Here is a 25,552-nt window from a genome sequence, read left to right as displayed (position 1 = left end):
TTTCAGCCTGCAGAGACTAAAGGCTTAAAACTAAATTATCTACTTAAAATGCTTCTCAAAAAGTCAAAGAGGTGTTTGTATAGGCTAATTATCATTAACACTTTTAGGGAAGCTATTTATTCAATGACAATTAGACATGTCCATTAATGTTGAAAGTAATGATGCTTTAACTAGGAAAGACATCCACTTGGCCAATTTAAATTTAGCTTTGTATCCCAGTAATACTTTTTTTGTACAATGAAATACAATTCTGGTAATACAATCGATGTTCAAAATAAGCCCTCGTACATTTGATCTCGTCAGCTGCACTTCTCAACATACTGGTTGATGTTGCAACAAAAGGGCCTTGTTGCAGCAACAGTGAGAGAGCAATTCTGTCTGTCTGTCTCTCTTTGTGTTACAGGTGGCAGGACTAATCCCCAACATGAGGGCTCACGGCTGGCCTCACCTCACCCCAGGTGCACTGACACCCAGCATCTCTCTCACAGCAGGGACACCCACCTTGGAAGGCAGGAACAGTACAGAGAGATGGTCAAACGGGTTCGGATACCCACGTGTGAGTTCAGGGAGTGAATTGGTCAGGTGAGAGCGATATTGCTCTCATCCATGACCTGATGGCCCTAAATACATGTCTGGCTGCTGCTTCTTTCAGACCCCAATCAGCTGTACCGCGTGCCTCTGACGGACAACCAGCGATACGGCTGGTCGGTAACCAAGACTGGGGGCCCTGAACCCTGGACCCAAATGAAACGTTATCCCCGTCAGAACAGTGAAATGACCAAGTATGTGATATTATGGTTTTAATAACGTTTCATAAAATAATTGAAATCTCATTTTTTATTTTGTGTTTGTGATCGAGGCTGATGGTGTCTTCTCTGCTTCTTTGTCATGTTTCTTTGCAGTTTTGTCAAAGCCATGATGCTGACGGACCCCGACTTCAGTCTGTTTTGAGGCTTGTCCTGAACCATACGATCATTGTCTACAATGCCAATCTCTTAGATCAAATAGGGCTCTCTCTGCATATAAAGTTGAAGGTTTCAAAACTTTCAGGTTCCTTGTATGATTACCATGAGATATTCATGCTTCAAATTTGGTATATTCTCTTTGCATAGACTTATCTTTAACCGAGGCCCTGCATAATGAATCCATCTATACTAGATTGTGTTAGTTATTGTATCCCTGTGAAGAGACTGCATCGAATGAACCCTTTAACATGGTAGAAGATCAAACTGAAGATAGGTCTATACATTGGGCCATGAGTCCTTGTGACCGTATTGTGATCAGTAATAGAAGCCATCAGAATAGAAGCCTTAAAATCACAACAAGCAATCCAAACTGCCATTGAATTCTTTTTTATTAATTTTCTCTTCAAGGGGATTTTATTTTCTCTTTGTCATATAGTCCTCAACTCTCTCTGTGTCCTCCCCGTTTAAACACCTTCAACTCAGCAAAATACAAAGAAAACAAAAAACAAATACGGAAGGATTTATTAGGCCTGAGCAAAAACACTGTTTTCAGTAGAATGGACCTTCAGCCACTGTCCCCTACCTTCCTCCCCAAAACATCCCAAGAGTTAACAATCAACACAAGTCTATGAACAGCCAATAGAAATAGAATACATACAATGCACATTTCAAGAAACCCAAGTCCGCTTTATAAATCTGTTTGCCCCATAAAAATCTCTGTTCGTTGGTCACAGCACACTTGTTTTGTTACCACCATACTCCAAATGTCTCCCGGTATCCCCTCAACGTGCCCAAAGGCCGACTATCATTGCACAGAAGGGCCTTACAGTACAGGGCTGCATGAGCTGGCTTTGGTCCAAACATGATCAACTGTTGGTTACCAGTTTAAAACAGGTGGAAGAGCAATTTCTGGGTGGCTTCTCGAAAAGTAAGAATGACCCGATAATGTTTTTTATTATTATTTTAAAATGCCTCCAACCAATAAGACTACATTATTATTATTATTCTCATGAGAATATTTACTGAAAGATTATTTGGACAAACTTGTTCTCTCCATATACCAGCAGTACATATAGGCTATGCAGGCACAGTTGCTGTTCAGTGTTCCCCTACAATTGGTTTTGATATTAACTTAAGGCAATACAACTTAGCAATATGTTTTGTGACTTTTTTTCCAGTTTCCCTGAAAGACAAATTTGGGGACAAACATAAATGAGTTATATCTATGTTATATATGTTATTTCGACATGTCTGCCTCTCTCTACATAAATACTGCATGTGTGGTCATGTACTGCCATTTGGAAACGCTAATTAATTATACAAGGTTTAAGGCATGGGAGGGAGAGGTCAACTTTACGCCTGACGGAGAATACAATACTGCAAAAAGTGTTAGAAATGAAAATAAAAAGGTACAGTGAATCACATGCATCTGTGTTGACTGCTGTGTCATCGGGTGAGCATATAATGCTCGTGTTTCTTCCGCGGCACCCTCATATCTGCGTGGTCTGTTGAAATACTGCGCTGTTCGTTAGGAGCCAGCAGAATCCAAAGGGAACAGTTGATCACTTGGTACCAGTAAGCATACGCTCTTATGTCTGACGCTTGTCCACACAAGAAAGCCTGCTGGTCTTTGATCCTCGTTCACTGGAATGGAATCCTAATAAGCATAATCATAATAATAATAATAGTTATTATAATTTGGAATCATTATAATAATAACATTAAGAATATAGAAATGATGGATACAGAGGTGATAGAAAATACCCAACATTAAAACAAAAAGGAAAACAATCCACAATCAGACATGCTTCAGAGCAGTTCAGTTTGGCAAGAGAGCAGTTAAGTTGTATCATAAAAACCTCACAGTGAAAATAGTTATGCCCCTTCCAAGCACAGTATTCAGTCATAATGTACATGTCGTATGTTTCCTTGTCTTTAAACAACATCCTCTTTTTTCATAGAAAATCCAAGATGATACCACTGCAACCTTTTTCCCCTGATGGCTGTGGAACAATTTCGTGATCCATGTCCTTTTTTTAATTCCTTCCATCTGCTCCAAAAAGCTAAATAATTGTAAAACGGGACATTTATTGACATTGCACTCTTATGGCTGAACACCACCTGTCTACTGGCTGCTCAAACGTTAAGGAACCAGTCTGACCTGGGATGAGGATCAGGGAGAGCGTAATCCTAGTCAGACCTACTTCTGATTCTTAGATGGTTGCGATCAAAGCTCAAATTCGCTTCTCTTCCTCACATGTCTATAAATTGGGGGCAGCATCATCCTCTAGCAATAGAAGATGGCATCCAATTCTCTCTTAGCTAACTTAATGAGAAATGAGAAATAAAGCATTTTTTATATTTGTGAAAATAAATAAGCAGTCATTGGCTGCATTTGGGGGGAAATTACTGAGGTTATGTAGACTGCCTAGCAACATAGTTGGAAATCACTGTTGATTTTTGCAGAAACAAAACAGAGATGTCTTTCCTAGTAATTACTTTAGTCTTTGGTCAATATGTTCTATCTCAATGAATTCATATATTCATACACACACAAATATGCATGTGCATACACTTATAAACGTGTAATAGAATGGATATTTGTGCAGGTACGTATCCACGTTTTTATATTCCGGTTCTTCTGCACAACACGTGAAAACTGAAATAAATAAGTTATCTGAAAACAAATCTTGAGTACCTGTTCATAAGTCTTGAAATGAAAACGACCCCAAAAACACGCACGAAACAAAGTAAAATAAATTGTAGCCTTATGTACAGCGTTTGTTTTCTTTGACACAGGCTAAAAGGCGTAGATTTAAATAAACAGACTTTGCATCTTTCAAGAAGCCTGAGTGAGAGGCTAGACGAGAAAAAAATAACATTAGTCCTTCTATACTTATGCGGGCCAAAATGGCTTACGAACGACCAACAGATTCGTCTCCTTGAGAACTAGTGTTTTCCAAAGTCCTAAAAGCTCAAAGTCTTTTCAAATCTTTGCATTGAATTCAAGTGATGGCAGCGCTAGTTATTAGCCATCAGCCCACTCAGCGAGTCCTCTCCCAGGTGTTCCGTGTAACTCGCAGCGGAAATGAAAACATTCCCGAGCACTGCTGCACGGCCGCTAACTGTTAGGGGGGCCGTCCTTCAAGAAGTAGGTGGTCATCTCCCCTTTCCCTTTGACCTTCACCACACCGCGGTGCTCCAGCACATAGCCTTTATCTGCCAGCACTTGGTGGAGATCCGCCGTCACCTGCGGGCAAGGTGGCACATGCGAAAACACATGATCAATTCTATTACAAAGCAAATATTTGATTTGTTAAAAAATATGTGCTGGAGTATTTGTGAGTGCTTGTGTGAGTGTGTGTGTGTATTTGAATGAACGTGTGTGTGTGTGTGTGTGTGTGTGTGTGTGTGAGATGGAGTGTGTGTGTGTGCGTGTGAGTGCTTGTGTGTGTGTTTGCACGGTTGTCTTTGCAGGTGTTTGAGTGCATTTGTGTATATCGCAGAGTGGGGCAACATTAACATTGTTAAGCTGAATAACTGTCTCAGAGTAGAGACACAGATCTTACGTGCTCGACGGAGAGGTGTGATCTAGTCTTCAAGCAGAACCTACCTGTATGCAATCAGGTACCCCTGTGCTGTCCATTCGACTGGCCACATTCACTGTGTTTCCCCAAATGTCGTACTGTGGCTTTCGTGCCCCGATAACTCCTGCCACTACTGGTCCAATGTTAAGACCTGGACGCCACGAAAAACAATTATTTACCCTACTGTGGAAGAAAAATGTACTGTAGTAGTAGAATCACTTGACTCTCTTACTAGGAGAATTATATATATATATATATATATATATATATATATATATATATATATATATATATATATATATATATATATATATATATATGTACTCAAGAGCAGGAGGGGATAGAGGCGTGATAGTCACGGTAGATTACCACACACAACAAGAGATGCAGTCATGGGAAAGCAGAAAGAAAGTAGACGAAGGAATGTGCAGCAATGTCTCAGAGAAGGGCATTGTCCTGAGGTTCTTATTCAACGGGGTATATAGTGTATATGTAAAATAGGTATAAGTATAGTATTATGCTAATCATTTCTTCAATGCCGTCCCAGTAACATTTATTTCCCATTCCCATTTACCGATCTTCATCTGGAAGTTGTTGAAGGAGTGCTCGTTGATGTACTTCATCTGCTCCCTCAGCCTCATGGAGTAGTCAGCCAGGGCCAGGATGTGGGAGCGGCCCTCCCTGTCGTAGGTGGAGTCGTTGAGGCCCGAGGCGGCCATGTAGGTGGAGCCGATGGTCTTGATCTTCTCCAGCTGCCTGAACCTCTCCTCACTGATGATCTGGGTTGGAGGGAGAGGACCAGCACAGGGCCATGTTCACACCCTGCTGCTCCAGTCATTCAGCAGAAAATGCTTTGGCATCCTGTAAGTGCCTTCCAGTGTGAAACCAGCGACAAAAGGTGTGCCACGGAGGAGCAGTATGAGCGGTTTGATAACCTGCTTGAATAGAGGCGGTCTTTACAGCCGTCCTTCGCAGGAAAGGATGAGGACAGGACACTGGAGAAAATGGAGCCCAGAGCACTCAGCAGGGTGTGGAACACCTCGGCCACGAGCCTATCCAGCCCCACACGCGCTCAAATGCGTTCATGTATTATTTTACCTGTTTAACTTTAATTATTTTACTTTTACTTCGTTCAGATAACCCAAATTCTGTATGCAAATGCCCTGTATGGCAAATGTATGATTCTCTGTAATCTAACTAAAAAAATGAAACTAAATTCAATTAAATCCAAAATAAATTGTATTCATTGCACTGGGTGACTACAGACATTGAATCTCCTCCACCTTTAACTCCATCCACCTTTGCGGTCGTTACCTCGTCAAAGTCGGCGATGATCTCGTTGAGCAGGCGGAGGCACTCCACCCCCTCGTTGTTGGCCTCCAGCTCCACGTAGAACTCGGAGAAGTTGCTGATGGAGGCGAACATGACGGCCACGCACTCGCACGACTGGTAGTACAGCTCGTCGTTGCGCCGCTCACGCGCCAGGAAGTGGGCCGCCACGTCCTTGGGCAGGATGTTGTGGAGGAGGCGGCGGTTGTAGGCCTGCAGCTCTTCCATCTCCTCCTTCTCCTCCGTGGCCTGATACACCCCCCCCCCCCCCCGACACACACATACACACACACACACACACACACACACACACACACACACACACAGACATACACACACGCACAAAAAGAAAGACACACATGCATACACGCACACACATGCACGCAAACACAAAGGAAAAAGGTACATGGTGAGTACTGTCTTACTACCTTAACCGTTTATCAGGATAGGAAGTGAGAAATAAAACGTACAAGTGGATGACCAAAAAAATCAAATGAATGCTAAAATGTAAACTTTTTTTTGTTGACAAAATACCTTTACCAGAGATATATATTGTTGCCGTTTTTTAAAAGTGGCCCTTTGGCAGAGAGCTACATCTCGGGTAAGAGTGGTGGGAGAGCGCCCTCTAGAGGATCTATTGGGTACCTGTAGCTTCCAGAGGAAGTCGAGCCGAGCTGTGGACTCCACCTGCTGGGCGTGCAGGTACAGCGCCAGGACAAACACCGTGAGGATCACCGGCGTCATGACCCTCAGAGACACCTTGGTCACAACGAACGGGCTGCAGTGGGAGACGGGGGTCAAAGGTCAGGCAGAGCTAAACGGTTTAGGGAGAAGAGTATAAACAATGGGAGATACTGTACTGTAAACCTTTACACCTGTAAAGGTTGCGTGTAATGGTATCAGAAATCGTACCACTGGTCCGAGGTTTCATTATAACTGGACCTGTGAGTGAAAAAGAGGTTTATTATTGACATTGTTTGTGAAATAATTGGAAATACTGTCCAATGTGTTCTACGTAAGATCTGAGCGAAGAAAGATGAGGCATGAGTTCTCACCATGATGAAGTTGTTGCGTTCAAATCACTACAAAAGAAAATATACATGATGTCAACAGATAGAGAGCAAGTGGTACAAATCTTTCCAAACATGCTGAACTTAGTCCTCCACTCTCATTGACATTGATTGAGTTTTGGTGTTGGAGACAGCACTCACAGGGCGTTAGAGGTGACAAAGAGGTCTGCGTTGTCGTACAGGGCCCTCTGTGGCCACTCCACCAGCAGCAGGAAGGTGAACTGGATCAGCAGCATCAGGGCCAGCTTGCCGATGCTGCTGATCTGCAGGAAGACTGAGCAGGCCAGCAGGGTGAGCAGAACACTGTAGCTGAAATACTACACGCACACGCGCAGACAAACACACACACACACACACACACACACACACACACACACACCGGCACAAACACCACTGTCAGCTGAGGAGTGGCACCCACATGACAGCGATGGCAAGATGAAGAAAAAGCTATAATGTAGAAATATAGCCTTGGATTTTGCTTTGTCACACATTCAGGATCAAGTGTCAATTAATTACGCCTCTGAATCTCAATCAATATAGACATGTATGCATTTGACTTTTAAATAAAATAAAGGAAGAATTAGAGATTACATTTTTTGTGTGCGTGCCAATGGCCATAATAGTGCCTGTTTATTTCAGTCAGTAACATCTAGCTCAACCATCTGACTATAATAAATGTATATACCGGCAAATATGGTGGACATTTATCAAAAGTATCTAAGGTCTGATCACTAAACAGTGAGTCGATCCTTAGCCTGGGGGCCCCAGTAGGGTTGGAGCCTCATCCCTGTGGTAATACTAATGCTACGCTCTACCAGTTGAGCTACACACAACGACACATAATGGGCGAGGGAACCATGTGAGCGTTGGGAGGAGTCGTTGGGACAGCAGGGAGGTGCTTCATCACCTCAGGAAAAGGACAGGAGGGGCCTCTGCTGGGGCAGACCTCCAGCCCACCCTCCAGGGACACGTTCAGACTTCGAATCAGACACGGTGTCACCATGGCAGCAGAAGTGTTCAACTTCTCGGCGACACACTCCGCCAGGCCCGTGGTGTCGCAGGCGAACTGGATCCCAGAACAACATGGAGACACACAGTTGGATTATACACAGTGTATATCAGCATGTACATCATGTTCAAACACATCATTCAGCATGCTGCTTGCGTAGCATGCACATAACAGTAAAGTACTTGCTATGTAAAGTTTTGTGTTTGTGTGTATTTGCATATGTGTTTTTGCGTGTGCGTTTGTGCGTGTGTTGTCTGTGCGAGTATGCCCAGCATGTCCAGGCTGGCCCTGTGTTGTGTGTTCGCACCATATTGACGAAGGCCGAGATGAAGACGAGGATGATGGTGAACACCCCGACCAGAGTGCTGTTGGTGCGAGACTGCACTATCTTCTTTGAGACCGTTTGCATCGCAGCCGGAAAGAGCTACAGAAGAGATTCAAGTATTAGGAGCCAACCAAAAAGAGAACGATACTTTAAGTTACTTAATTTACTATAAATATTTTAAATTAAAGGGACTATGTGTAGGATTTGTTACATGCATAAATTGCTTAAATTGGTAACATGTGAAAAAGTTGTAATTTCACTTAAGAAACGAGACCTCCAGCCTATATCCATTTTATAGAATGGACTGCGGTGTGATTTCTATTATTTTCTAACCGAGTCGGTTTTCAAGGAAAATTGAAAGAACTTACACCTGAGCCTGGAAGATGGCTGATATAATTTTTAATCTGTACATTTTATACGCATTAACCACTCAGGCCACTCCCTGTGTCTGTTTATCACTGATGTTCACTCATGATTATAACCAACATTAGCTGATGATTGTTATTGTCTCAACCCTAGGAGATCGCCTCAGGCTGCAGTTCACTTACCGGCCGAAGAAATCAGTAATAGGAATTTCTGATTCTTTCAAAGAGTACCTTAAAGACAGACAGGCTAGGTACCTTAATGCAAGAGTATATGGCACAGATGAAGAGGATGTTGGCGAGGATGATGAAGATAGTGATGTAGATTCCCAGCATGACCGGGGTGCTGTGAGAGAAAATAAATAATTGACACACATCAGGATGACATTTTAACACAAAATATCTATAGGGTACTGTTTAAAACAAGCATAAAGTTTTTAGTAGCCTAGTGAGACCATCCTGATCTTGCAAGTTTACATTCTGTTACTCTCTGCAGATCAGTCGCAGTCTGCCGGCAAACAACAACAATGGCGACGCCCGAGGAAAGTGTAGCAAACTACGGAGCAATCAAAACTGTCTCGTATGAAATAGATTAAATAACAACGTCGAAAGACGAACAGACGTCTGCCCGGAAGGCTTTTCTCAGAGGACAATATGTTTTTGCTGGACTTCCAACTGGATTCGGGAAGATGGAAGAGGGCTAGAGCGTCACTTAGTCATTTAATCAGATTGGCTGGAGTTTTTTATAACAAAGTAAGGCAGCACTCATATGTGGAGATCAATAACTGCCCTGCCTGGGCCAGACGGACGCTCACTGTGAAACACAAACCTGAATACCTGGATCGTCTCACAAAGTGTGTATACGAGTGTGTAGGAAATACTCACTGGGGAAAGACGACAATCTGTATGAAGGTTATGAAGCAGAACACGAGCACGGTGCAGGCCACGTAACCCCCGAAGCGGTCATCCACCTTCTTGGAGTACTGCGGGGGGGGGGGGGGGGGGCGTCAGACAACAGGGGCTTCTGGTTTAAGATCTACAGAGGGCTGGACCTCGGCAGGTGTGTAACACAAACCTTCTTCTCCAGGCTGGACGTCTGGAATGTGAGGAGGAACTTCTTCACGTGGTCCTTCCTCAGCTGGTCGATGCTGCGGGCGTCGATGGCCCGGCCCAGGAACTCATCCACCTCGTCCTCCGGGTTCATCGCCTCCTGCACGCAGCGGCTGGGGAGGGAGAGATGGAGGAATGGACGGATGGATTGATAGATATGTATGGATGGATGGGTGGACAGAGAGATAGGGAGAGGGAGAGGGAGAGGGAGCGAGAGAGAGGGAGAGAGAGAGAGAGAGAGAGAGAGAGAGAGAGGGGGAGAGAGAGCGAGAGAGAGGGAGAGCGAGAGAGAGAGAGAGAGAGTAGTAGATATACGTATATATATATGTATATAGATAGATCAATAGATAGATTGATGGTTGGATAGACAGAGAGAGAGAGAGAGAGAGAGAGAGAGAGAGAGATGTAGATATATAGATAAATAGATATATATCACTGGCGGCTGGTAGTTTTTACAATGAGGGAGGAAGGACTGCGCGCTTGGTTGCCATTGGCCTGCTTGCACTGTTAGTGGCATATGGTGGCACAAGTATGTGAGACTCAAGTTGTTTCAGGGTGTTTTTGGTGAACTACAAAATAGCAGGGAGGGATAATTATATGAATTGATACAAATCCAGCAGTGGCAGCATTGTACTTTGAAAGCTGGTGGGCAACATGACTACAAGGGCAGAAGAAAAGGATGTAAGGCCAATTAGTCAAATCAGGCCTACTCTTGATTTGTAAAACTAAATAAAAAAATCTGGGCCTATCATTTGCCCTATTTTTGCCCTCAATGACTGAAGCTATTGGTTGTAATTTGGCTATGTTTATTTTCAGCTACAATTGTTTTAAGAAAAATTAAGACGCAAGACCAAAAGTGATGCCATTTAAAATGCATCATGCTCTGAATCAATCACTAACATCCTTTCCACAATATCAAACAGAACGGTCAGAGTAACAAACAATTAAAAGAACAACAAGAACATTATTTCACAACTATTTACATGGGCTGTAAGCCTAACGCTGTTTGAGGCAAATGTGAACGTTAATGGATGTTTCAGAATGTTGGTCATGGTTTTAAGCCAATTAAGATTGAGGGACTTAATTTATAGATCAAGTCTATCCTCCTTGTCCGTGGCAGCCCTGCCCGGCCGTGGGCTCGGCAGCCCGGCCACGGGCTCCGCAGCCTGGCCGCGGGTTATGGAAACGCCAATATAAGCAAACAGAGCCGCACTGTACCGCAACAAATAGTAGCTCAGTGGAAACGAAGAATACGACTGAGCGGGTTCGTTGGTTCTCGTAGCATAGTCTTGAGGGGATAACCCCTCCCTCCTGGCTGCTCCACAGCCAGGGCTCCTGCTTATTGGGTCATAGCGCAGCCAGGGCTCCAGCCTATTCGTGAATAGACATAGGCGGGATCCAGATCCCTTAGCTAGTCACACCCACTCAGACTCTCCCATTGAACCCCATGTGACTCACCGGCCACCAACACCAAATTAATGGGTCAATAAAGTCAATAAAGGCTGAGGGAGGAACGTCCTTCCTGAAGTAATTGTCAATAGGCGATAGGGGGTGCTAATGTCCCTTTACCCAGGGAAAAAAACATTACATCTACAAAGGCATTAAAGTAGTCATAATTAAGGGCATTAATTCATTACAGTTGTCTGGGCAATCTACATTTTTTATTCTCAACAATGTTAAGGAGGATCTTCCTCCCTCTCCTCACTGGAGAAGCCTCCACTGATATATATATATAGATTGATAGACAGACAGACAGACAGACAGACAGACAGACAGACAGACAGACAGACAGACAGACAGACAGACAGACAGACAGATAGATAGATAGATAGATGGATTGATGGTTACTTACTTGTCTTTACTGGAGCTCTCATCGATCCCCTGAGGAGGGGAAAGAACATATTGCTCAAGTCATTTCAATAACATATGAAATCTCTGAAATGTTGAATCTAACGCTACATCGGAGATCCGATTTTCTGAGAAAACCTCACCATCTGCCTGAAGACCTTGGAGTCCTTCGTCCTGGTGAAGGTTCTGTCGGGGACCCAGCGAGGCATCAGGCCTTCGTTGGAGTTGGTCCTGGTCCGCTGCATCTTCGCCATCATCGCCTTCTCCTCTTTCTGCTCCGACGGGAAGTAAGATAAGAAAAGGGTTAGGGTCATTGGAACATTCAGAAAAAAGAACTGCATGCATAATCGATCAACGTCAGCAACAGATGGCTGGAGCAACATCTCTCTGTTCTAGCTGAAGAAGCCCTGTCTGGGGCTGGTCCACTGACCCGCTTCTGACTGCAGCCGAGCACCAGGAAGGTCTCGATGCTGTTGTCCTTCAGGTAGGCGTTCCTCTCCCCTCCGAAGCCCGGCTCCACCTCATAGTCGCCGTTCAAATACTGCAGTGTGGCTTTGGTGATGTGGATGCGACTGTAAGACCGCAGAGATCCGGACATAAAGAGCAAACCTCCACTCGAACCCAAAACCTCTGGGTGAAACGCGGGTTTGTGGAAACTCGTTTGGATTGGTTTAACTGGTTATGTGATGTCACCTATGGCGGGTGATCTCAGTGATCACTTCAAAATGAGTGTGTTGCATTGTTTATATTTATAAATGTAGGTCTGTTTGTGTTTATATTTGTGTTCCTTTCGATGTGTGTGTTTTGCATGTGTGTGTGTGTATTTATTTGTGTTCCTGCGTGCATGCGTACATATTTGAATGCCTGTGTGTGTGTGTATGTTTTTGTGTGTGTGTGTGTGTGTGTGTGTGTATTTATTTGATGTCCCTGCATGTGCGTGTGTGTGTGTTTGTGTGTGAGTATGTGTGTATGCTTGAGTTACTGTGTGCGTGTGTACATTGACATATGCACACACACACGTGCGTTTTATGCATGCTCTTCTGTGTGTGGGGCTTATCTCCTCACCCTGCCTTGCCTCCGGCCTCCATGTGGTTGGCCAACGTGACATCATTGGACCAGACGTCAAACTGCCACTTCCTGAGTCCCAGCACGCCGCAGTGCACCCGCCCACTGTGGATGCCCACGCGCATGTTCACGTTGACCCCCGTCACCTCTCGCACCAGCCTGCACAACAAACAAGGGGCCTTCGGCGTCAACAACATCCGACAAGCGCCAGTGCAAAAATAATCTGCTGGACAATAGACACACACACACACACTCAAGCATGGCTTACGAGATAGCCTCTATCATGTCGACGCCCATTTCCACACAGCAGTGGGCGTGGTCGGCGCGGGGCTCTGGCAGGCCGGACACACAGTAATAACAGTCCCCCAGAATCTTGATACGCAGGCAGTGGTTTTCCTGAGGCCAGAAGGAGGGATGGAGGTCAGGGGAGAAAAAAGGAAGTGGAAATATAAATAGGTTACTAATGGAGTGTTCCTGAATCCTCGGACGCTAGCCTTCCTGGTTGCACTTTTGCCGTCACTTCCGGTCTCGGATTATTTATAGCGTTCCTGTTCGTGTTTGTGATTGTGTCATGAAATTGGCTAGTCGTTGTTTATTGTTAGCTACATTAGCCTCTTTAGCAAACCAGCCGGAAAACAAACAACACAACTTTACATTGTATTGCATGCACAGCAAGACCATGCAATGTATGAATTGGTGACCGGAATTAAGTAGCAATGTTATCGAGTGTGTAAGAGCATTTAAAATCAACATTAAAATGACCAACGTGGTACAAAAAAAATAAATCTCTTCACGGGCGCAGCCATTTTGTTGAGAGCGTCATCACTGCTCTCGGTCCACTCTCAGATTTCCGAAAGATGAAGACAAAAAGGGGGCGTGCCTTCGAGAAATGCCGCAAGAAAGCTGGGAGATCTTCGACTTTCGACTCGGAAGTCTGGCGTCCGAGGATTGAGGAACACACCATAAGTAGAATGAAAACACTAAGGTCATGTTCAAGTTCACGCTGCAGGCTGAAGTGGCACGAATGCTATCTTTTTGGACGGTGTGAACAACTGAACACACAGCACATGGAACCTAATCTATACACCCTAGGGTAGATTAGACCGTTGGGCCACGTGGATCTCGCTCCGACACTTGTGCCGGATCTCGTGGGCAATGTTACCAGACGAACACACGCAGCTAAAGTCGCAGTGTAATAATAACAGCTGGAGCTGGGCTGGAAGGTATTTGCTGTGAATGCAGCACTAGAGAGTGTCTGACATGGTGCTCAGGTTATGGGAGTGGAGCGGGGGTTAGCGGCGGGGTCTTACCGACGCCAGCTTGTCGAAGCGGGCGAAGAGCTCGTTGAGGGTCATGACCAGCTCCTGGGCGGTGCACTGGGATGCCAGACTGGTGAAGCCCTCGATGTCCGCAAACAGAATGCTAACAGACGCACAGAAATGAGGAGAAGGAAGAGAAAAGAAGGAAAGGAAAAACATGTTGAGGGTGATGATCAGAACAAAAACCTGTTGTTTTTTCACATGGATCCTCGGTTTGGGAGATCTTGCACATCCATGTCAAAGCCGCGATCCATTGAACATGAGAATCAAGGCGTTATCGATGTGTGCATCGCTACCAATGATGCTGAGCTAAGACCATTCAGATATACGGACAACATCAGACCCCTCTCTAATTACAACAGAGACCATTAGGCAGCCCTTTGTTTATAGTCGTGGGAAGACTCAAAAGATGTGTCCCATGAAGAAGGGGACCGCTACACATACCGTGTGTGTGTGTGTGTGAGTAAGTGAAAGAGAGAGAGAGAGAGAGAGAGAGAGAGAGAGAGAGAGAGAGAGAGAGAGAGAGAGAGAGAGAGAGAGAGAGAGAGAGAGAGAGAGAGAGAGAAAGAAAGAAACACAGAGAGAGAGGGAGAGAGAGAGAGAGAGAGAAACACAGAGAGAGAGAGAGAAAGAAACAGAGAAAGAGAGAGAGAGAGAGAGAGAGAGAGAGAGAGAGAGAGAAACACAGAGAGAGAGACTATGTTGCTGAGTTTATGTATGCCCAGTGCTGTAATTGAATGTGTGCGGAAGAGCTCTATCTTCAGGGATTATCTTGGCTGCTGGTCATTAAGTATTCCCTCACTTGTGGTAATTGGCCTCTGCTTTTCCAAACCACTCGAGCATATGCATGCAAGTGTGTGTGTGTGTGTGTGTGTGTGTGTTTATGTGTGACTGTCTGTCAATGTATGTATGCAAATGTGTGTCTGTGTGTGTGTGTGTGTGTGTGTGTGTTTGTGAGATTGTGGTCATGTGTGTATGTGGATGAGTGTGCGTCTGCACGTATTTGTATGTGTGCAAGGAAACATGTCCCTGTAAATATACAGTGTATAACATATGCAACTCGATGGCTTCCTCAGAGTTGGATTTAGCTCTAACAAAGAGTGTGCCACACTAACATCTGCCTCTGACATTTAAAATGGGGGGCTGAGTGCAAATCATGCGTACAGCAGGACTGAGCTCTGATCCAGATAGGTTGGTCATTGCTGGTGCTACAACTCGAGGCTATGGCAAGCCTCAGATGGACCAGCCTTGAGTAATGTCCAAGCTGACCTGACGTTGTCATGTTTCTGGATATAGATCTTATGAAACATCATGTCTTCCTTCTTGGCATTGATGTCCGCCTTCATCTCCATGGCAACGTGCCTCGGCAACACAGAGAGCAACAGGCGTTCCTTCAAAAGAAAAAAAGAGCGAATGTCACCCACAATAATATCTGGTAGCTGCAATATGTTCGCTCTGTTCATGTGGGAGTGTTTGTGTGCGAATGTGTGTGTGTGTGTGTGGGCATATGTGTCTGCGTCCATTTGTTTGTTAATGTTTGTATATGAGTGAATGTGTGTGAATTTGTGGGTGCATGTGTTTGAGCGTTTTTATTTTTTATAAGCGTGTGTGTGTGTCTGTGTATGTGTGCGTGTCTGTGTCTTTATGGATGTGTGTATGTGTGCATGTGTCAAAATATTTTCATGAGTGTGTGTGTGTGTATGCGTTTACTTGTGAGTGGGATTACATGTGTGTTTGCGTGTGTGTCTGTGTCTGTGTGGATCCATGAACTTGTGTGTGTGAATACATGTGTGTGCATGTGCGTGCGTGTCTTTGTGGTCTGTGTGTGTGTGTGTGTGTGTGTGTGTGTGTGTGTGTGTGTGTCTGCGAGTCTGTGAGTGCATCCATGTGTATGCGTGTGTGTGTGTGTGTGCGTGTGTTTGTGGTTTGTGTGTGTGTGTGTGTGTGTGTGTCTGTGAGTCTGTGGGTGCATCCATGTGTGTGCAGTTGTATCCATGTGTGTGTGTGTGTATGTTCGGAGGCATACCTGCTGTTGGTTCTCCCGCTGCAGGTGCAGCCTTGCCTGGATGTAGCCGCGGGTCTCCTGGAAGGCCTGTCTCTGGGACACCTCGGCCGGGTAGTGGGTGCAGATGCCGATGATGTTAGTGCACAGGAAAATCAGCACGTTGGCACTCACCTGGAGGGACACAGGAAGAGGAAAGACTGAATTACTGCTATAAGGAGAATAATGTGGCTTTCAACCGTTGCAGTAGTGATATTAGAACCATGTACTTCAGACAACCCCCTTCATTTAGTGCGGACATTATTCAAGGATCCAATCATTTGTTGACAGAAAATTCTAGATTCATTGTTTTTTTCCTTTATTACATGGAAATACCATGAGAATGAACATGAGAAATAACAAGTCTTTCTTACATCTTCATAAATGCAAATACTTGATTGTATGAATGAATGTTAAGTATGGATATACTTGTCAGATGGGGCATTTGCAATCACTTTGGGCTTATGATTCCTTTTGGTCAATTGTTCATCAATTAAATGAAGCATGAATTACTACATTAGTTACTAATATAAAACTTTAGCAATGCTTCCAAACATCCCAACAATTACCCAGAACACACTTTAAAAATATGCACATATAATTGTCACACACACACACACACACCCATTCAGACAAACACACACACACACACACACACACACACACACACACACACACACACACACACACACACACACGTGCACTAACAAAAACACAAACATGCAGGCGCATTTCCTCTGGCAGGAAATCATCCTATTTGTGGAATCTGTTGTCCCCTTTGTCCCTTCACAGTCCATTAACTACTTAATATATTGTGCAGCACGGTTTGCGTAGCCCAGCTCGGCTAAAAATGACCCTCTTTTTAGCATGTTCTCGGCTCTCCAACAAAGTTACGCAAAAAGGTTTCCAAATAAATCCTGGAAAATGGGATAAATGCTTGACCTGTGATCGGGGCCATATCCTTTGAGATAAGTTTGTTTACCACTTGAAGGCAAAGCTGTGTACTCCAGAGGCTGCGGCCGGAGACAGGAAGACGCTCAGAACAGAAAGCCCACTCGACTCCATATCAATAACTTGAGCATTAGCCTAATATTGACTTTTGGGACAAATGTCCTCTTCTTCAAACGATAACATTGTGTCTCTCTTCTTGGTATTCATGCTGAGGGATCCTGTTAATGTTTCTTAATTGTTTTTGTAGCGTCAATGTGTGATGTGATATAAATACTGCCACCTGCTGTCATTCCTGAAAAAAATCTTTTCTCATGATATCACTGTTATTTACAGTTTTTTCTCGATTTTACACACACAAAAAAATGACACTATGCACACAATTCTGAAAACTTGAAGGTCATGTATCAACTACAATACTCCAGACTGCTAAACTCTAAGCACAATTCCATTGTTTTCACGCATATGGAAATTCACATTTTTTCAAAATTCTAAACACAAATCTCATCATTTAGCACACTTGGTTCACCTGGAAACACTGACCTTCAAAATGCAACAACAAATAAGTAATAAGTCTAACTCACTCCTCAGCTGTTCAAACTCAACTGGCAAAACACTTCAATCATGTGTCAGAGCATTAAAGAGGACTCGGTGAGCTCTGCTGTGTTGTAGATATGGTCCTCTGGCCTGATCAGGATCAGAGGTGGGATACAGACTGATTTACATGTAGATCTGTTTCACCTCATTTGTATTCTTATTTTTAATTTTTGTTGGCCTACGAAAAGCTTTTAACGCAGTCAGTTCAGCTGAACATTTGACTGTATTACAGTAACAAATGAATATTTGCTTTGTTACCTTTTTTTACTTGTGCACACACATTTACTTACTGTAGTGTTTTTCATTTTACTTATCAGTGCAATTACTGTACTGTGAGTTTTGCCAAATTAGGTAACATTGGTGTATTCTCAGAACAATGTTGCAGAATCAACTATAAGTACAGTAGGTCTCTGGGAAGCAGGGATTGCGAGTTGGAGCTTATTGGATAGACAAATAAGAATTGTATCCTATTCTGATACAATTGTCAATGCAATATTGCAATATTTATATTATATATTCACAGTATTGTATTACAATATGGCAACAGTCTTTGTACTATATGTACCACCTAATTGCAACTTTAAAAAGGAATCTATTTCTAAACAATTTTATACATTTGAATATGTAACATGGCCTCATGAAGCCAAAACATATGTAAACAGTATTTTGATGGAAGTGTTTTAAATTGATCTCACCAGTGTTTAATTGATGCTCCCTAAGTGATATTCATATGATAGCTGTGTTTATGTGAAGTGTTTCATTTTGAAACGATTTGTGGAGTTTTGACAAAATGTTTAACTCTTTTCAGTTTTGTGTTTAGAGTTTTGAGAAATTGAGCTATAGTTTCAGAAAACGTGTTTAAATAATTGAGAAAACTGTAATAACGGATCATCACAAACCAAGATAGAGCACAATAGTAACTGTACTAAATAAAGGAAACCCTGCACAGAATTGAATTCAGTAAACACATGAATCCCAATGAGCCGCTGATGTACGGCTGTTTGAGAGCAGGTAAGGAGAGGAGCACGAAAATAAGGTAAGCGAGAAGTGACCACTGTTGATGATGGGAAGGAAGGAGAATATGAAGGGAATAAAATCAAAGAGGAAAACAAAATGAGGAGACGAGGAGGAAGGAGAGAGAGACAAGGAGGGGCAGACGGTGACTCTCCACACCTGTTGTCCACCAGCCAGATCTTTGACAACAACAAAAAGGAGAGAGAGAAAAGGGGAGTGTTCACGAAAGAATTTAATAAACAAAAGCACCCGAGAGAGAGAGATAGACAGAGAGAGAGAGGAGAGAGAAAAAGAAAGAGAGCTCGTGCGCGAGAGAGAGAGCGTGCGCGAGAGAGCGAAACAAAGAGTGGGACATATACGGGCAGTGGCAAGCAGATGGCTGGGATTGCAGGGCTGTGTTGACATTGCTCTCGCTTTTCAAGCAGCAACCGCCGCCAAGCCCTATGTGTGTGTGTGTGTGTGTGTGTGTGTGTGTGTGTGTGTGTGTGTGTGTGTGTGTGTGTGTGTGTGTGCGTGTGTGCGTGTGTGAGACCAGGTAAGTGGCTCCTGTGTCTGACAGCCTGTATACACACATCCACGCATTTATGGTTTACCTTTATGCATGGACCGTCCTACAACTGTATCTGTCTCACACTGCCGTGTGTTTGAGCTCACACAGCATAAAAAAAACCTTAAAACACGATTGATTGGTTTACTCGAGAGCTCTGAAGACAGCTTGGGTTGACACAGTACACATGCTACGGCGCTGTTTACACAACTGTACCCGCCATCGCTGTACGTGTGATGTACAGTATACCTGCTACCTGTACTGTGTACTACAGAACCCCAAATATCTCAGCGCTTCAGTCTTCCACCTGAGCACATTTATCTGACTCCAGCTCAGACTCAAACCATTATACCTCGACACGCTGTCCTGACGGGTCACAACGGCACAGAACGCCTCGAACAGACCGCCTGACTGTTGTTTGCTTTCACAGACAGGACGGGACCCTCTCTGTCAGGGTACCAGTGTGTGTGTTTTAAGGACAGCAGCCGTCTGGGTGTACAAACCGTCAAAGCAGTCTCTCCTGCCTTCACTAATACATCCGTGGCCGATAGCGTTTGTGAAAAGGACTTCCTCGCACCGATTCTGCTGAAGAGCATGTAGCATAAGCGCATCTGTCACGAAGGTAAACAATGGCAGTATAGCACTTTGGTCTTTTGGGAACAATAATCGTTGTTCAGCACAGAGTTTGTGGAGAATATAACAGTAAATTGTGACAATGTCTTTTATATCAATGACAAAGTCCTATATTGCTATTGTTTACAGTCATGGCAGGTGCGTCAACACAAAATTATCTTAGGCAGAATCTGCACGACAAAGTGATTTTGATTAATTGTATTTGTGACGGATGTTTAAGTCAAGCCAGAAGAGACGGTTACGGTGGTTTGATCACCCAGACCGGTGTGGTCCTTTAAGGTGCAACTGTAACTGTGGAAGTTGTATTCTTCTTTGAGAACAATCATCAGAAGGACAATCAAACTCTGTGACGAATTTACCCTCGGACGAGATGACATCCTAACAGTGAGCAGGACAGCCGGACCAGCACTGGGAAACGACCTCAGCCTAATCCCTGCAATCAAAATGGCATTACATAAGAACCTGTCCTCATCCACAGGGGACGAGCAACCACGAAACCCAGCGGCCGCCGGCGAACCAGCGCAGAGGATTAAAATGCATTTTGCAGTGAGCACTAAGGGAACCCGGAGGTTAAACACACAGAGATGTAAGCACAATCGATAGATTATAAACATGTCTACGTGCAGCGAGCGGTTAGATTCAGTCGGCGGTTAGATTCCAATGTGAAAGCTCCTATTGTTCTAATGTATGTGTATTTGAATATTTATATTTGTTCAAATAAAGGAGCTGGTGTATAATGAACTATGAAAATTGCCACATCAAACCAATTGCCGATTTTGGATCTGGCAAGGTAGGCAGGAAGGGAAATACAGGCCTAATGGAATATTCACCACGTTTGTTTACAATTTATGCTGCTCTATGATGGATTTACCATTGGCGCCCATTCACTTCATCTAGTGTTCTGCCGCGGGACAGAGAGCCTATAAACATTTACTTTAAAGGCTTGCGAGGCCTTTTGTAAGTGAGCCGGTCTGAGGGGGGACAGAGATCATGGGCCAATTGTGCGGATGAAGAACAGGAAGGCATGTGTAACAGCGCATTCACAAATAGATTATCAAACGGGAAAAAAAGGGGGAAAACATTTGCCGAAAAGCTTGACAGTTCAATGTCAGCCTTACTATAGACATTTGTTCTGGAACCACACATAGTCCCAGAATGGAGTATGAGTTCCAGTGTTCTTTACCTCAGTGTCTAATGAAGCGAGCTTCCTCTCAACAGGTTGACCCAGCAGGGCACCGGGTGAGCTTACAGTCCTCAGCCATCACAGCCTCTCTTCCTCCTATAGCCTCACACAGCACTCCCTGATAGGACATTGGTCTGATGCAAATGTGTAATATACTGTGATAGTACAAAGTATAGTATATATAAATAGTGTAATAATAGTATAATGTATGTTAATATACAATAGCATCATGAGCAGTATCTGCTTTTGAGCTCCTTTTCCTCGGCAAATGAAATAGATTTTAAATTGATTGTTTGTTAATAATATGAACTGGTCTTTCAAGTGTATTGTGAATATGTCTTAACAGAATACAACCTAAGAATAAACTTGTTTAACTGCTGCCTCTTTGACCCCTGAAGCATCCGATCCCAAGACCTTCTACAAAATAGTTGAGGTCATTACTTTATTATGTTATTGTTAGGTATCTTAGGTTATCTTAGGTATTATGGTCACTATTTGCATGTGATATGGTACGCAAGAGATCCATAATGTCATAATCATATCAGCCATAGTGTCCACATGTACCGAGAGGCTAGACATGACACACAATATGACAACCTTCTGTTTCTTTAGGACAACATGTGTGTGTTTCTTCTTTCTACACACACATGTAGAAATGTGTGTTTCTACCCTACAGTGCATAATCATCACAACTTGGCTTATAGAGCGCTGGAAGGATATGGCAGACCTTAGAGAGAGAGAGAGAGAGAGAGAGAGAGAGAGAGAGAGAGGAGAGAGAGAGAGAAGAGAGAGAGAGAGAGAGAGAAGAGAAAGAGAGAGAGAGAGAGGAGAGAAGGCAAGAGAGGGTAGATGGAGAGAGGGGATACATTTATAGAAGGTGGGTAGAGGGAGAGAAGGAGAGAGGGGAGAGAGAAAGAAGATCGGCGTGTGGCTGTGAGTGATGTGCATGCAGCTTTCACTTAGCAACTATCACACACATTCCTCAGACTCCCTCCAAAGACCTGACCCCCCCCCCCCCCCCCCCCCCCCCCAACACATACACACACACAAACACAGATCCCATCACCCCCCACAAAGGTTCAGAGAAGGTGCAGGAGTGCAGGAGAAGGAGGAGGAGAACGACCTGGCTGAGGAAGATGGGGGGTAAACTCTATGAGCCATCCTACCAATGTAGAGAAACACATCCTTCGGACCAGAGAAGCCCCCGGTTTGGGGTCATGCGGTGTGAGCGCTACATGACGGATGGTCACGGCTTTTACGTCAGAATGCATCACAGGATGTCAATAACCGATACTACCGATACTACCGGACTGTAAACTCCCCTTTAAGGTCTTTGCTTCGTCTGTATGCAGATGCCTCTCAGCACGACTTCCTCCTGTCGGCCTGCTTCCTGTCCCCCCCCTCCCCCGGTCCCCGGCTACCTTTGTCACGTCAACCTGTGCACTATGTCTGAGTGAACTCTGTCCATCTCTTAAACTCCCTCTGCTGTGGAGGTCTGGAGGTCTAGAGGCTGAAAACACACACAGAGCGTGGGGCGTGTGGTGCTTCGAAGGGGGGGAAGAGAATTATTTAGCTGGACAAAGGATAATAAATAAATGATTAAAGGTTATGTAGTGCAGTACAAGGCAAATTCATAAGCTCCCTTTTTTGTCTGACTTTGAAACACATCTGGAACTTCTTGGGACATCTGTGTTACATCAGGCTTTATTAAACAGAGCCTCCCCTGCTTGTCGCTAAGCAGAACTCCCCCAGGTCCCTTATCTTCCTCTTGTAAGTGTCATTTCTTCATTCTGAATCTTCTTTCAGTGCACATCTCTCTCTCTCTCTCTCTCTCTCTCTCTCTCTCTCTCTCTCTCTCTCTCTCTCTCTCTCTCTCTCTCTCTCTCTCTCTCTCTCTCTCTCTCTCTCTCTCTCTCTCTCTCTCTCTCTCTCTCTCTCTCTCTCTCTCTCTCTCGGTGTGTGTTTACGGGTGTGTGTGTGTGTGTGTGTGTATAGGATGTGTACGTGCTTGCTTGTTGAAAGTGCATCTATGTGTGTGTGTGAGTAGGTGTGTGTGTGTGTGTGTGTAGGTGTGTAGAGGTGTGTGTGTGTGTGTGTGTGTGTGTGTGTGTGTGTGTGTGTGTGTGTGTGTGTGTGTGTGTGTGTGTGTGTGTGTGATGCCAGCCAGCTGCTGGGGGTTTGTGTACTCAGGCCCAAGCACCAGTGTCTACACACGGTTTCTGCTGGTCCTTATCTGAAACGACCAGAACCGCTCAGCAGATAAAGACTCGGGCCCCACCTGCCGCTGATGCTGCCTCATTTGTAAATGAGGAGGCCCCTGAACACAGAGAGGCTCCAGAGCACCAGGCCTGGCATAACTCAGCAAGAATAACGTAATAAACAACGCTACACGCAGCGCACCGCCATCAAATATGGTTGCATCTACAGACATGACAATGGAGCCTACTAGTAAATACTACATGACAATTAGGACGGGAATTATAATGGATTAAAATCGCAGTAACGTTGGTTCACGTGCACATAACTCACACGCTCAACCCTCAATCTTTTCTTCTCAAAGGTTTAGATCCAAATCAGGTAAACAAGCGATTTTAAAAGTTAGGGGTAATTGACAGAACAGATAACATTAAATGTCAGGCACAAGATTTATTGATTTATTATTATTGATTTTGATTGGGACAAGGGAGGTGACGGATCCAATCCATTAGGGGCCGGTCCCAATCTGGGAAGACCCGCGCCGTGTTCCGACAGGACCCGGCACGAATTAAGCACCAGGTGGGGTGGCTCTCCCCGCCTACAATGGTGTCCCCACCCCCCAGCCAGGGGAGTGAAGACAACCCCCTTGTTTACATATACTCCATGAAATGTGAAGTAGAATCTATGTCTATTTGAGACGTGTGTGATGTTTATTATACTCTTGTTATCTTTCTTTCTACCTGTTCTCATTGAGATATACTATAGAGAGCAGAAGGACTTGAATCAATAAATAGATCCCATCACATCTTTATTATTTTATTACCCTTATCACTCTCAGCCTAAGCACCATTACTTCTGTATCAGGGTGTGCAGTCACATTATTAATATAAAGCCATTGGATATAAATATTGTGCTATTGCATTTCGCATTTTGAGCTTAATGCAGGCTTGTATTTATTTTATGTATATATAATATGTATTAGTATATGCTACACGTGAACCTCCTAAAATGGCGCAATTTGATTGGTTCGCTATCTCGGGATATTGGGCAATGTCCCATGATTGAGATCCCAAACTCGGGTTATTGTTACGGTCGTCTCGTCACGCTAATAAAAACAATTATAAGCGTGAATAGTGGGGAATAGCTGGGAATAGTACTGGAGATTAGACCCCTCAACCATCGGACCTTCTATTCACTCGACCTTCTATTAACTTCGCCTTTGGCGAATAATTGTTAAATATCTTCTATGGAGTCAGACGATGAATTCTATTGCTATTCTATTCTTTTGCATTGCATTTCCTGTTCACCTGCAAAGGTTTCATTGAATTAATTAGCCAAATACCACATACAAAACTATAGACAAAAAAAATATTACCTTTCTTTCTATGACCATATAACAACATTACTTAATGAAGCCATTTTGGCACATGTCAAGGACAGTGGCTGAATCACAACAATGCCTAATAATGTCCAATGTATTAAATATTGTACAGCCTGGGTAAAATCGTTATACACAATAAATGATATCGATGTCTATGTGGTCATTTTAATTTCAATAGTCCCATTTATTCCCATATTTGCCAGGGCAGCGCGATGGCACTAGCCTGACATTGAAGGAACACGTCGGTGGGATTTTATGCAGACAGTGTGACTGACAAAGTGTCCCGACATTGGGCGGGCTGTTTCTAAACTTGCTGTTGCTATTTTTAAGAGGTGGCAATACGCTAAAAAACGACCTTGTCCTCACGATTCCATAAGCATGTTTGTTGATGTGAAATGAATCGGGCTGACACAAGGAGGAGGAGGCTGTGCATGGCACGGAAAACACTGGTTGATAAGGGCTGTCCAGAGAAGGGATATGTAAGACGGACACAAGGTCTAAATCATTGTGAATCCTGTGAAATCCTTGATAGGATGATGAGTTAGAGATACGTATAGGAAAAGGGACAAGGACAAGGCGGGCTGATTTATTCCTTTGAATCTTCCCTTTGCAAGGTCTTTACATGGCCACTAAAAACACATCCCCCCACAATTCAACAGGGCCAACGAAGAAGAAGAGCGACGCCGAAATGTCAGTGCAAGTGGAGCAGAGATAAGCTCTTCTGAACCAGACCACTGGTAAACATCCTGTGCATCCGTGCCTCCCCCTCCGCCTGCCATCACTCAAATGACCTCTCCCGCGTCATCCCCATGGTTGATTATATGGACTGGCCCATTTCACTAGTTCGAGGGGGGGAGGGGAGGAGAAACACAACAAGGTTCTACTCCTCTCCGTCTGCCATTAAGTGTTATCTATTCACAGCTCTGCATGCGCACAATCCTGTGTAAAATAAAATCACCAAAAGGGAAATTACGTTTGACCTACATTTTTCTCTTTGCTGCACTCGTAATCAGCACTGTATAC

At 44.1% G+C, this 25,552-nt stretch overlaps 1 protein-coding gene across 1 annotated transcript in view; it reads right to left on the bottom strand.

The window, feature by feature from the left end:
• Positions 1–1,383: 1,383 nt before the first annotated feature.
• The window catches only part of LOC307079547 (adenylate cyclase type 6-like), a 36,114-nt gene continuing 11,945 nt past the window's right edge, over positions 1,384–25,552 (bottom strand). Inside the window, exons 4-24 of the mRNA XM_079741959.1 lie at positions 16,016–16,165; positions 15,259–15,380; positions 13,981–14,092; positions 12,939–13,066; positions 12,671–12,829; positions 12,036–12,177; positions 11,749–11,877; positions 11,610–11,638; positions 9,723–9,870; positions 9,533–9,630; positions 8,906–8,993; positions 8,268–8,384; positions 7,859–8,017; positions 7,093–7,268; positions 6,937–6,963; positions 6,794–6,823; positions 6,527–6,659; positions 5,867–6,130; positions 5,127–5,331; positions 4,579–4,703; positions 1,384–4,215 (exon numbers count right to left, since the gene is read on the bottom strand). Of these exons, the coding sequence (XP_079598085.1) occupies positions 4,087–4,215; positions 4,579–4,703; positions 5,127–5,331; positions 5,867–6,130; positions 6,527–6,659; positions 6,794–6,823; positions 6,937–6,963; positions 7,093–7,268; positions 7,859–8,017; positions 8,268–8,384; positions 8,906–8,993; positions 9,533–9,630; positions 9,723–9,870; positions 11,610–11,638; positions 11,749–11,877; positions 12,036–12,177; positions 12,671–12,829; positions 12,939–13,066; positions 13,981–14,092; positions 15,259–15,380; positions 16,016–16,165 (2,670 nt within the window). The 3' untranslated portion in view covers positions 1,384–4,086. The remainder of the gene's footprint in view (positions 4,216–4,578; positions 4,704–5,126; positions 5,332–5,866; positions 6,131–6,526; positions 6,660–6,793; positions 6,824–6,936; positions 6,964–7,092; positions 7,269–7,858; positions 8,018–8,267; positions 8,385–8,905; positions 8,994–9,532; positions 9,631–9,722; positions 9,871–11,609; positions 11,639–11,748; positions 11,878–12,035; positions 12,178–12,670; positions 12,830–12,938; positions 13,067–13,980; positions 14,093–15,258; positions 15,381–16,015; positions 16,166–25,552) is intronic.

The sequence above is a fragment of the Pollachius pollachius genome (genome assembly GCF_949987615.1).
Source record: "Pollachius pollachius genome assembly, chromosome: 8".
NCBI lineage: Eukaryota > Metazoa > Chordata > Actinopteri > Gadiformes > Gadidae > Pollachius > Pollachius pollachius.
The sequence above is the reverse complement of the archived record's forward strand: the minus strand, read 5'-3'. Positions and strand labels throughout refer to the sequence as shown.